The sequence below is a fragment of the Ixodes scapularis genome, unplaced genomic scaffold, assembly GCF_016920785.2.
Source record: "Ixodes scapularis isolate PalLabHiFi unplaced genomic scaffold, ASM1692078v2 PGA_scaffold7__128_contigs__length_106722199, whole genome shotgun sequence".
Taxonomy (NCBI): Eukaryota; Metazoa; Arthropoda; class Arachnida; order Ixodida; family Ixodidae; genus Ixodes; species Ixodes scapularis.
Genome location: NW_024609882.1, coordinates 46,791,139 through 46,803,736, shown reverse-complemented (window position 1 = coordinate 46,803,736; position 12,598 = coordinate 46,791,139). Strand labels below are relative to the sequence as shown.

Below are 12,598 nucleotides of genomic sequence, written 5' to 3'. Positions count from 1 at the left end.
CCTCCGGTGGGAGTCCCACAACTAATAGCGAGTCCGTATCACGGCACTCGTGCCCACGCGTGCCCACTCGCAGCGTGGAGCGGGTTCGTTTCGGCCGGTACTCTACGAGTGGTTGCACTCTCCGAGTTCGTTTCAGTGCCAGCACCCCACGCGTGCATGCCCTTTCTGCACCGTGGAAATCGAGCGTGCGCCAAAATGCAATCCCGTCATGTCCCGCTCCGGCGAGGAGCGGGAGCAGACGATAAGGGGTCGTCTGCTACGATGTGTCATTCGTACAGCGGAGTCGAAAGGAAAAGAAGTAGTTTTTCTGATAGAAATCGTGTCCCGCGGGCAACAGAATCAAACACGAGCTTGAATTGTGAATGTCTGCTATTTCATGAAGGAAGCAATTGACAACCCGTGCTTTATTTTCGTTTTTAACCGCTTTGTTGCCGTTAAAACGCTGCAATATACAAGTGTGTAAAGAAAGGCTCAGAACAAACGCATCAGTGGCCCCCGAGACCTTTATCAACCTCCGTGTGCGGGTGAAAATTTTAACATTTGTCGACAAAGATCCTCCAACATAAACCAGTGACTGCCCAATACGCATCCGAGAAAGCTAAACATAATGACTTTACCCGATGCTTGGGCAACATAATCTTTATCATTTACCTACGTCAGCTATCTTGCCCTGTCGTATTTTGTTTGAGGAAGCTCTCATTCTCGACGCCCTCACCAAGGCTAAAATCTGATCCACCTGTAACTACGATCGAAGTCGAAAGTCCTACGAAACGTTTTGCTGGATACTCAGACAGACCCTTTCAGTGGTTCACGCATAATACCATGCTCAAACGGATCCAGAATCTGCGCGGGCAGCATCATCAGTTTTCTCCAGTGTAAATTTCAGCTGCTTTGTAGTCAGCTGGTTCCGAAAATTTACGCCCTCTGTAAATAGCTCTACGACAGCCGAGTTGCTTGAAGTCATCGCATAAAAAACTACAGGTTGCAGCGACCAACATTTATAGATAAACGTTGGTAGCGACTGCACTTTCGCATTCCCACCCATCACGTCGAACAGAAATGCGCTAGTTTCAGTTTGGGGTCGGTACTCTTTGTACAACATATATGGCGGCAGCATCAGTCTTTTGCACTCCGTGCACTTGGCAAGTTTGTTTGAGGCCAGTTCTCCGTGCGACACTCCGCGAGTGCGATGCCTTCTGGGAGAGAACTTGAACGGTGCCAGTGGGTGTGAAACGAACTCCCTATAAAGCAGCCTACACTCGGGGACAACATGTCTCGTCAATGCAGCCAAAGGTACGGGCATGCGTGCCCTCTCCCATTTTGAACGCTCATTAAAGCTGTGCGCGCGCTTTCTTCGGAAATGGCAGTAGCAAAGGCAGTAGCCATGACCAATTCTGTGACGTTGGCGTGACACGCGCCTCGGTAGCCGACTATGTGCGCATTGTGGTGGAATCGCGGCTGGCAGTAATGAGTGTGTGGGACAAGCTTCTTGACGATTCTTAATTCGTATTTGAGCAATATGATATACGGCGAGAAATTGAGGGACAGAAGGAGACGAGAACACGCGGGGACATGAAAACACCGAGTCCTGGTTAGAATGATTAGTGTGTAGACGCGAAGCTAGCTGCCTTTGTCTCTGTATACTCACACTTCCAGCCCAATCGAACAGCGGACGCCGGTGTTTTCCGTTCGGCATTCGCGTTCGAACGCGTTCGTAGAGTGAGTAGAGAGAAAGGCAGCCAGTTTTGCGTTTACTCACTGATCATTCCAACTAGAGCTCGATGTTTTGACTTCCCCTCGCGCTCTTCTTTCCTCCTCTCCCTCAGTTGCTCGCCGTATACTCACATAACTGCCCTCAACTCGAGTCTCAAAGTGACGTCTGAGTGACGAACAAAGCTCGCAATACCTCGACACTAAGATGCATATTTCTTTCCCGCAGCACTAGCAAGAAACGGAAGACCAGCAGCCAGGGTCACCTGAGAAAAGCCGAAGTCTTTCATATGAGTCGTGGAAACAAATTCAAGACATTCTTTTTTTACCACACCAGTGCCATACTGTCGCCAACGCTAAAGAAAGTGCTGCGGTGACGTGTGCCAAAAGCGGCGGGAAACGGACGATGCATAGTGCTCTACGGACTCGTCGGGTCACCGCAACGACGTTGAGTGACTGCAACGTTGCCAGACTGCCTCCAATCGTCTGTGACTGGGCAAGAGACCCTTTTCTTTTTTTCAAAGTATGCGGATACAGCGAATGGTGCGGCAACAACAGCGGTGGTCGAGAAACACTGCCTTCAGACTGGCCTTTGTGCTTGTGTACAAAAGGAATGACTCCTACGAAACCTGCATCAAGAACGCGAAATTAACCGCGGTTCACAACGGACGTCTTAGCAAACAGTGTTTTGAACTAAGTAAAGTCGAACGGCACGATAGCATTATTCGTTCATTTGATGTCTTCGCGGAAGCCAACACTCCTGGAGCACGTTATTGACTGGTGCGTTTGTCGTGCTATCCCGCCCATACATCGAAGGTGGCCTCGAAATGGCAACAAAATTACGTCACTGGAGCCGGCATATTATCTTGTCGGATGTCACGTACCTGGCGGTTGGTCGTAGAAACGCTGGAGAAAAAAAAAGCAAGCAGACGCGAGGGTCGCTGCGTTTCCGTCAACTGTCTGGTTTCAGAACGGGCTCCGGCGGAAAGCGTAAGCGTCTGCCGCACACAGCACCGTCGCTGCGCCACCGCCAGGATCGCGGTATCTGCAAGAGCATGACAATTCTATAGCATAATGAGGCGGAAATCGGGGAACCCCAAATGACTACTCGATAGACCAACGCCAGTCAGAATGATCAAAGTCCGTGTACTAGAATAGTGACGTCATCGCAGGGAGATCGAGCAAACACGCCGATTTGATACGAGCTCTGCGTCATTGTTCGGCCGGGCCTCGTGCCCAATCAACGCACGCTTGCCATTAGGCTTACGTGTCCAATTTCCGAGTTGGCGCCACCTGCCAACTGGGATGACGTGAGGATTTTCGCTGGCCCCTGATTCTTATAGCGTGGCATCACGCCAGTCAGAGGCGCGTTCCTGGCAACGTAATGGACACCTAAAACCAAAGGAGTGCTTTTGTGTTGTTTCTTTGTTTATATGCCGGAAATGCATTGGCAGTGCTTGCAGTAGTAAGACGGGAAAGTTTAGCCAAAGTTTTCAACTTACATCTACCTTATATAAGGGGTTCTTTCGGCTTTACAGATTGCTTTTTAAGAAAAAGGTCCTGAGATCTACACTAATGCTGTCTGTTCCTACGGCCAGTGGCATATAAATAATATAAGGGGCTAATTGTTACAATAAGCTAATTTTTTTTATTCGTGAAAATAAGCATATTGTTCAAATTATAAACTCATTATCGAAAACCACTAAATCAGGTAATTTCGGAAAGACTTGATGCGCATGGGAAGCGTGGAAGGGCACTATACTTACCACTCGTGCAACCAGCTCAAGGCTGGCGGTGAAAAAACATGAGCGTTAACATTGCCATCCGCGTTTTCTACGCGTGCCATCCATGTGACTGTTTAACGAGTGGTAACTTTAGTCTTTCAAACCTGAATGACCTATTGGTTTTATATGACGCTCAGCACGTTTCTAGATGAAACCATGCGCTTATTTTCAATTATTAAAACGTTAATTAACATATTTTAATTAATTATTCGATGTATCTTTATGATTATACCTTCCAATATTATGTATTCCTCGTCGAACGACTCGCCTGCACAGGCCACATTAGTGTGGCCTTCAGGGAGCTTTTATAACAAATATGTAAGTGCCTAAAGTTGAATTTGGGGGTTTCACGTGCCAAACCAACGACGGGCATCTGGCACGCCCCAGCGTGTCAGATCCCCATCATTGGTTAAAGGATTAATTTCGACCGCCTGGGGATCCTTTGACGTGCAACCGAAAGCTCGGTTACACGGCGCCTTCTCCGCAATAAACCTCCGTCAGATTGCGGGCACCTCGGCCGGCATTCGAACCCGCCACCTGGGGATCCGTAGGCCGGAGCTTTGCCTCGGAGTCACCGAGGCGGCAATGTAAGGGCCTAATAAAACAACTTTATGTAACGACCAACGCACCGTTTACAAACAAGCCCGTGTTTACCCACACCGGGTGTGGGCACTGCACGCGCGCAAAAACCAGATTCGCCTGAGGCAATGTATCTGCGCACGCGTAATGCCGATAGCAGCGCATGCGCAGATGCACTGCAGTGGTCCGACGTCAGACAGTTGAGTAGGTCAAAACCCAAATATATTTCTCCCCACAAAAAAAGAGGTTGAAAACTTTAAAAGGTTAATGCACTCTGCTAGATTCAGAAAGCTCCACAGTCGGTGAAGAACAATATCCAATTGGAGTTTGGTAAGTGATCAACTGGAAGTGCAAGGAAAACATTATGCCAATAGCTTAGAAATAGACGATAACGTCATGCTGAATGATGTTCAAAATGGCAGATTGCTTTTTTATATAATTTCTTAATTTGGCAAAATATCTACTATTTTTTTTAGTTATACAGTAGATATAATTTTAACTCGAACATATGTTTTAAGGAACAGTGAGAGTTAGACGGGGCTGACACCCATGTGACTCTCACGTGAGAGTTTCATGGGTTTCACCGGTCTTCAAACAACACGGCGCCGTTTCGCACGGGAGACAAGAGATGGCGCAACGAACGCCGCCAACGAACGAGCATACGGCGCCGAGAGCCAGCGTCTTTAGCAGACAATCTTTTCGACTCAAAAGCAGAGCGCGTTTCGCGGGCGGCGACAGTCGCAGAAACAAAAACAGGCGCGATAACAACAAGGAACTGCAGTGGCTTGTCTGCTAAATACACCGGCTCTCGGCGTCGTCTGCCCGTTCGTTGGCGGCAGTTATCGTCGTGACCGCTTGCGCCATCTCTTGTCTCGAAACGGCGCCGTGTTGTTTGCAGACCGGTTGCGTCGCTGCGTTTCCACAGAAGCTAAGCCTTTTTCTTTCTTTACTTTTTCCTCAGGTAAGTTCGCTCTTCGCAAATTTTACAAAAAAAGGAAATGCACCATCTGTGGGCAACGCTGTTAAAGTCGTAGCCCGATAGGTTAAGAAACTGAATTTTCCGGTCGATTTAAAGAGCCTGGCGTCTCCTTGTTTCACCCTGTAGTGTTCCGCTCTGTATTGCTCCATAGTGCGGTGAACAGATTGCATGCTTGAAAACGATATAATAAAACTTACTGCGTGTCAAATATTCTTTAGCATGCAAGTATGCAAATGGTGTGTTCGAAGAAGGTTTAAAAGGAACAAATCATTTTAGATACAAGGTGGAAAGAATTTCAGCAATTTATTTCAGCTGAACGCCTAATTAAGAATAAGAGTGTGGCGACCACATATAAGCCACGGCAGCGGATGAAGAAGAAGACGCCAAGAACGCTCGGGCACTTCTGCTCGGGTGATCAGCAGGGCAGCCATGTCGTACTTCGACAGTCCATAAAACCAACGTGTAAATAATGTAAATAAATAGCATATAAAGCAACGCACGACACGTTACAACAGAATTGAAAAGGATATACAGCGCCGAAAAAACACAAACCGAGACAAGAATAACAAAGACACAGGGCGCTAATCATAACTGCCGCAGTTAAATCCGAGCAAATGGTCCGGAATCGTGCAGCAGTAGCGTATGCTCGGGAAAGAAAAGTAATGGTTCAACGAGAGGCAGACGGTGGAGAAACAGGCGCACGGAAGGCCGAAAACATTTTATGCTCTGGGTCATATTTGGGAACCGATTAAAACGCCAGTATTGCCCGAGGTACTACAAAAAGGTTTATTGTGTGCACAAGAGTACACCAATAAAATTACTAATTTTCAGGCAAGTCGGCTCACGTACTAGTCAGTTCGGTATATGGAACGACTCCAGTCATTGAAATACTGACAACGCAGTTGAGCACGTCTTGAAATGTAACTGCAGTCACCAAGTAGTACGAAACAATATCCCTCTCCTTCTACAGCCGCTTGTTACGTCTGATCACTTGGACCCCCGGTGCAGATGCCCCCGCGAGGGAACCCAAGATCAGTGCCTGGATCTTGTGTTGCGAGGAATGCTGGATAGCTTGCAGGAACTGTATAAATTCAGCTAAGTCTGGATGATGACTCGTCAGCCGGCTGTGCACACCGTTATGCCACCCTTCCACCATTTTGGTGGTGTGTTGTTCATCATTCTCAAAGTGGCCGCAGATATGTATTTGACGACTGTGTTCGAAAGCCAGACGCTGTCACGAACTCCAGCCGTACGCCGGTGCGGCGTTCGGTTACGTCAGTCGAGCGCCGAGTTATTGTTATTTGTTGTCCTCATTCGTGTAGTTCTAAAGTTAGCCGCTTGGGGCGCCACGGTCTGATCTCTTCCTAGATAGTCTAGTACCGCGGAACGCCGCCAGGGCATCGAAACCACACGCCGCCAGGGCGTCGAAACAAAAATGGCAGCGCCGGTCGGAAAAATTGAAGCACGTGCAGTGATCCGGTTTCTCCATATGAAGGGTAACAATGTCAAGGAGTTTCATCCCGAGCTGGTGGCGTTGTTCGGGTACAACGCCCCAGTTTATGGAACTTTGGTTAAATGGCCCAGACGATTCCAGTGTAACCAAACAGGCTTGAAAGCATTTCGAGGACGACCACCAAGTTACTGTTGAACTGGAACGATCCTGGAACACTCCAAACAAGCAGTTCTATAACAATGACCTCCGGCCGGTTGTCCATCGGCGGCAAGTGTGACATTGATCAGCGCATATGTATGAGAAAGACTAAATTCCTACACGAGTTTCATTGCTAAATTTCTATTCCTTCATGACACTGATAGAAGCGTTATGAACGCCCTTCATAGCTTGAAACATTTCTCAATCACCTAAAGAAAAATATTGGTGGGTTCCAGTAGTTTTGCTTTTAAATTCATGACATGCTAAAATAGCTTCATACATGCATTTTGAACGTCAAGTAATTATAGTTCGATTTGAAATAAATGAGTATTGCTTTATTCTCTCCGCTCATGCATGTGTACGAAGATGCGTTCAAAACGTATCCGAACGCTCGAAATTTCAAAATAGGGAGAAGCCTGAAAACAGTCACCCGATAAATTCTTTCCGGCATAGGAAATAATAAAAAGAGACACCCTTTATAGTCAAATTACTTTATTCTTTACGTTTTGGGTATATTTAACCGCTCGTAAAGTTGCACGACGGATCATGTTCACATACTGACAGGGCTGGCATTTTGGAAACATGTGAGCGTCATCGGAATGTTGGCGAACCTCGAACACACACTACATTCCTGATTACGCTTAAATTCGTCGCTTGTTCTTACAAACCTGCTGCAGAACACAGGCTTGGGCTTTAGATATAGCGAAGTGTAACAGCGCTCACTAATGAAGAAAACCACTGTAACTAAAGCATTACACTCAGTGATAATAAAGGGACATACTATCCGGTACAACCCACCAAATAACAAAAGCGATCCATGTTATTCTCCCGTGAAGGAACAAAATGTATGCGCGCTTTCCAATAGGAATGCACAGGAGCACTGCAAAAATAGACTGGATGCTGTCTGTCTTAATTTGCATCCAGGAAGTTCCATAGACACTAGCGCCAGCTGAACCTCTAGCGTACATTATAACAACTGTATGGATGCGTAGAAGTGTGGCTTAGTTGTTTTGTGCGTTACCCGATCAACTCATTTGGAAAACTTCCACGGAGAGCGAGATCCCTTCTGATACCCCTCAGCTGGGCTAACACTGTTCGAAGCGCCAACCTTTTTGCTCGCTGCGGCGTGTCTTGCAACAGCAGTTCAAAACACGGCCGCAGCCGGCAAAAAGGATGACGCTTCAAACAGCATTTCCAAATCTAGGAGTTATCAGCGGAAACTGACGTGTGTCAGCACGTTTCTTAGAAGGGATTACGCTCTCCGTGAGTGTTTGCCAAGTGAGTTGATCGAGTAACGTTGGTTTTGTGGACATCGTCATTTTCTCGTGAGCGTACCCCTTGGTATAGATGCGCCTAGGCCACGCTGCAGTGTACGGCAGCTCCGGTGCTCTTTGTGCCTCTAGTTTCGAAATCATTCGACAAGACCGGGGAAAAAAAATGATCAAGGAATATCTCGAAACCCGGCGACCCTTCGTAAATCGTTTAAATTAGTTCAACCTTTAATCGTTCCTGGCGTCGACCCTGCAATGTCAACATGGCCCAATAAAACCAATCATTTAGAAGTTAACTAACCGATTTTAATTCATTAGCCACCTTACCGGGATGGCTATTCCGTCATCGGTTAACCCGAAGACGGAATAGCCATCCCGGTAAGCGCGAAAACGGCAGATAGTTTCCTTCGGTTCCATTGACTGGCGCGCGTCGACAGGGCTCCCATTTGCCGCTGCGCTCGTCAGTTTGCACGACCCCTCACCCCATTGCGCTGCGTGTCCATCAGCGCGGAGAGTCCAAGGTCACCAGGGGAGCACACGTACGCGCCAACCGGTGACGAAAAGCACGCAGCAGACGACAAAGGGAGCGGACGAGCGGCTTGCATGCTTTCCCATTCACAACTCGTAAGGAATGCTTACAGTGTATATTGTTTGTTTCGATGAATCCGATTCTCCCGAACACCCTTTAAAAAAGTACAGAAACCAAATGTCAGAGCTCAACTTTCTGCTTCAACATCAAGTTGGTTAAAGTAATACTTCACCAATACCAATATTTCGTAGGAAAACGCAAGAAAACGTGTTTTAAACTGAATAAAACGATAACCAAAAGCTAGCTGGTGGATGTCTGTAAAGCTTTGACCTAATGTCGTGACGGCATCAGGGCAGTAAAAGCAGCGCCTGGCAACGCAACAACGGAAAGATCGCTCACTCATAGAGATTGATTCGGGGTGAAACCAGTACCGACGCGCTTTAGGAAGAAAGGTCACGGAAGAGTTGGGAATTATTGGTTTCAGTTTCAGGCGGCCCTTCCGGCAACGCTTGCTTGGCATGACATTGACATGGTGCTTTCGGGCACGACCGTGGTTTGGGGATTGTCTCCGTGTGATGTAATGTCGACTTAAAGGGATACTTCAACGGAATTTGAAATAGACACGCCGTGTCCACAAATAGGCTGAATATGATCCACATTATCCGTAAATGACAATCGCACATTTGTATCTTGAGCCTGATGGCTGTATTTTTCGTTATAAACGGCCCACTCTGGCAAACGCTCGGACAACAGCCAGCGGAGAGCCCGTCACATCCGCCGCAGTCGTGACGTAATTGGTCTCGGGACCTTACGTCCGGACGAAGTGGACGCTGCGAGCAATCCCAGCCTAGGGTGCCTTCATGTCCTGCTAGGCACTCTATCCCAGCCAATCCCGCTCTGTGGACGTAGCCCGTGACACGCTTCCCGTGCGTCGCTGTGCCCCCTTTCCAAGGTCACGTGACATTGACATGGCCTTTAATAGACCATTTGCTATATTCCCAAGCGCCCCGGCCCGCACTTGAGGAATCATGGCTCCCTGTGATCGCTAATTTTCGACCAACTCCATGGTTACACAGTTTTTGAGCGTAATTCGGACTCGCCCTGAACAAGCGCCTGATATACCCCAAGAACCTGTCATATCACTTTTAAAATTGCTCGCCAATGTCAGCATTTTTGATACTGCGCATGTGATCCACCTTTCAACCTGGCTGAGCTTCAGAAATCTCTTACAATATTATCATTCTCGTGATTGTTGTTTGAGCAGGAATTGCTTAAAAAGCCGATAATTCAAAACAAAAACCAGGATTTAGCTCGGAGTCCGCGAGGCTTTTTATAGCATTTTTAGCGTTTCTAACTTAATATCAGCATGATAATAATGTAAGAGATTTCTGCGGCCCATCTAGGTTGAAGGGCGGACAGCATGCACGGTATCAAAAATGCTGACATTAAGGAGAAATTTTAAAAGCGATATGACGGGTGATTGCGGTATATCAGACGCTTATTCAGGGTGACTGCGAATTACGCTCCAAAGCTGTGTATACCCAAGGATAGGGTCGAAATTATCGATCACTGAGGAGCCGAAGGAACTCCGTTCCCGTGATTCTTTTAGCGCGGGCCGGGGCACTTGGGGGATATAGCAAAATGACTCGTAGCATCCGCTTAAATCAGCAGAAGCACGCTAGTGATCGGGCCAACGCAAGTAGCCCCCCGAAAAAGAGCCGTTATAAATTATTTATCTTAAATAAATGGTATCCGTAGATATAGAGGGATCTACTCATTTTTGCTGATTGTTTGTGATGGAATCTACTACTTCTTTGCGCCGTCTGTAGCAACACCGACGTGTCGTCACGTTAGCCACGTGATCAGTCCATTGTGTGAATCAATCGTCTGCAGAGCCGTCCGGGCCGTCTCCTTTTAGCAACGATGGTGGTTGTGTTGGCCTCGTAGCGATCGAGTATGCGTTGTAGTCGACCAAGGCGGTTGTACCGTCATCCGCAGAGGTGGGCACTCGGGCCCGTTTAAAAGGATTCTACAACGAAATTTCGGCGCTTATTTCTTGGTCTACTCGTGTTCAAGGGGGCATTATCACATCAGACACACCAATCTCTAGATCGGATTGTGTCCAATCCAGCCACTTCAAAATATTTTGGGGAGCTCAGTGTTCATTTAAAGACGGTATTTTATACACCTTAGAGGTTCTGTAAAACCCCTTATATTGCTCGCGAGCCCTTAATATTAGCGAATTTCGGAGATTGAAAAATTCGCGAAATTTAAGGGCACGCGAAAGTTTTGGTCCTTAAACTTTCAACGCAGGCGTCTGGAATTCGCGAACTTTAGTGGCCGCGATTATGTCCTTTGTGACCGATTCACGAAAAATAGGGGCCGCGAAAATAAAGGGTTTTACAGTATCAAAGTACATTGTATTTGTTGAAAAAAAATCAGCTGATTTTTGTATGTTGTGGCTGCTTGTTCTCACTGAGATAATTGTCATTTGAAATAATGAACTGTGGGCCCTTTAATAGGTTCTGGAGCATTTAGGTGACTAATTGTTTAGCCTTTATTCCCAGAAGACGAATAACAAAATCAATGAAAATTTTACAAAATATCGCCAAGGGTGATGAGATTATAATTCATCCGCAAAACGCATAAATTAAGAAAGGTTGTTCACATTACAAAAACCCTAACACTAAATCCAAAATGGACATTTTTTTTTAAGGTCGATGCAGAGGATTTTATATTACATCCAGTGTTTATGTCAGTCTTGATGACAATGTCATAGTTTTTCCCACATTTTAAAAGGAAAACAAAGTAAGACCTTTCTGTAAAGACTATTATCATTATAGTTAAATGGCGTATTTTCGAGATTGTGACGTTTATCGAGGGCCTATATTACCGCAGTTTGTAGTAAGATATTTCGATACGTAGATTTTTCGAGCTCTAACATAATTTGTTGCTTATAATCTAATTTCAAACTCGCAAAGACCTATGCAATTCAGCGTTGCAAAATTATCTTCAGCGGTGCCAATTGCCGCATTTTTAATTACAAATTATTAAATAAAAATAGTCTAGAAAATAAAAACATTCTAGCTAGTGTGGAAAATCCATGTAAAATGACAATAATTGTGAATAAAGCATATGGTGCTATTAAAGTAGCGACTTATGACAATCGGCTAAACTTCCAAATTCGCCACCAATCCTTCGAGACCAAATTCCCCGAAACGTAAAAAACAAAAACAAATTCGTTTTTTTTTTTTTTTTTTTTTTTTTTTTTACTTTTTTATGACGTGTATTTTCTTTTAATGTTACGCGCCGTCGTTTTGCCGATCTTAGTCTTTCTAGTTCGAAGGAACGCCTACCCCTTTGCGCGTCTGCTCACTGCAGCATGGTTCCTTGGCGTTGAAAAACCGGTAAAACAGTAGTGAGTTTTGGTACAGCGCATACGAGAGAACGCAAACACACTGTGCTTCCGTTAATATTGCGTGTTTGACACTACCCGTGCGCCGAGCCCAAAACAGCGGCCTTAGATTGGCGCATGGCGGCGTCGTCCATATGCGCCGTGTGGAGCGCTAAACACAAGGCGTTTGCGTTTGCCTCTCTACGCAATACTGAAACTCTCTAGTACAGTACAATCCCATACCGGCTGCAGCACTACATTGAGACGGTGAAGAGGGTTGTTTGCATTCGGAAATGACTGTTCGCGAGCCATGATCGCGAGTACTTCCGCCGTGCGTGCTGAGCAGGAGAACTGGGGGACACTCACCAGAGCGCTTCCCATTTCCGCCACGAGACGGCGAGCAACGAGCTGGAGGCGCGAATAGGTTAAGGTGGGGCAAAATGAGACAACAAATTTTTATTTCAATGGTAATACTTATTTGTGCTTTAATATTAAAAAAAAACAGGATGGTGATATTCTTAGATGTCTCGCCTCTATGGCCAGTAAACATTACTTAACTGGAGCAAGTGAAACATTAAACAAAACTACAATATCTGAAAGTCACACAATATCTCATTTTTCCCCGCCCTGTGGGGCCAAATGAGACAACGTCATCGGGTACAAGGAGACATTTAAAAAACCTGATTGGCGTTCCGTTTTGC

The 12,598-nt window shown here is 46.3% G+C and overlaps 1 protein-coding gene across 1 annotated transcript in view; it reads left to right on the top strand.

The window, feature by feature from the left end:
* The window catches only part of LOC115319483 (Down syndrome cell adhesion molecule homolog), a 194,265-nt gene extending 191,834 nt beyond the window's left edge, over positions 1-2,431 (top strand). Inside the window, exon 23 of the mRNA XM_040213140.1 lies at positions 1,940-2,431. Within this exon, the coding sequence (XP_040069074.1) occupies positions 1,940-1,980 (41 nt within the window). The 3' untranslated portion in view covers positions 1,981-2,431. The remainder of the gene's footprint in view (positions 1-1,939) is intronic.
* The last annotated feature ends 10,167 nt before the right edge of the window (positions 2,432-12,598 follow it).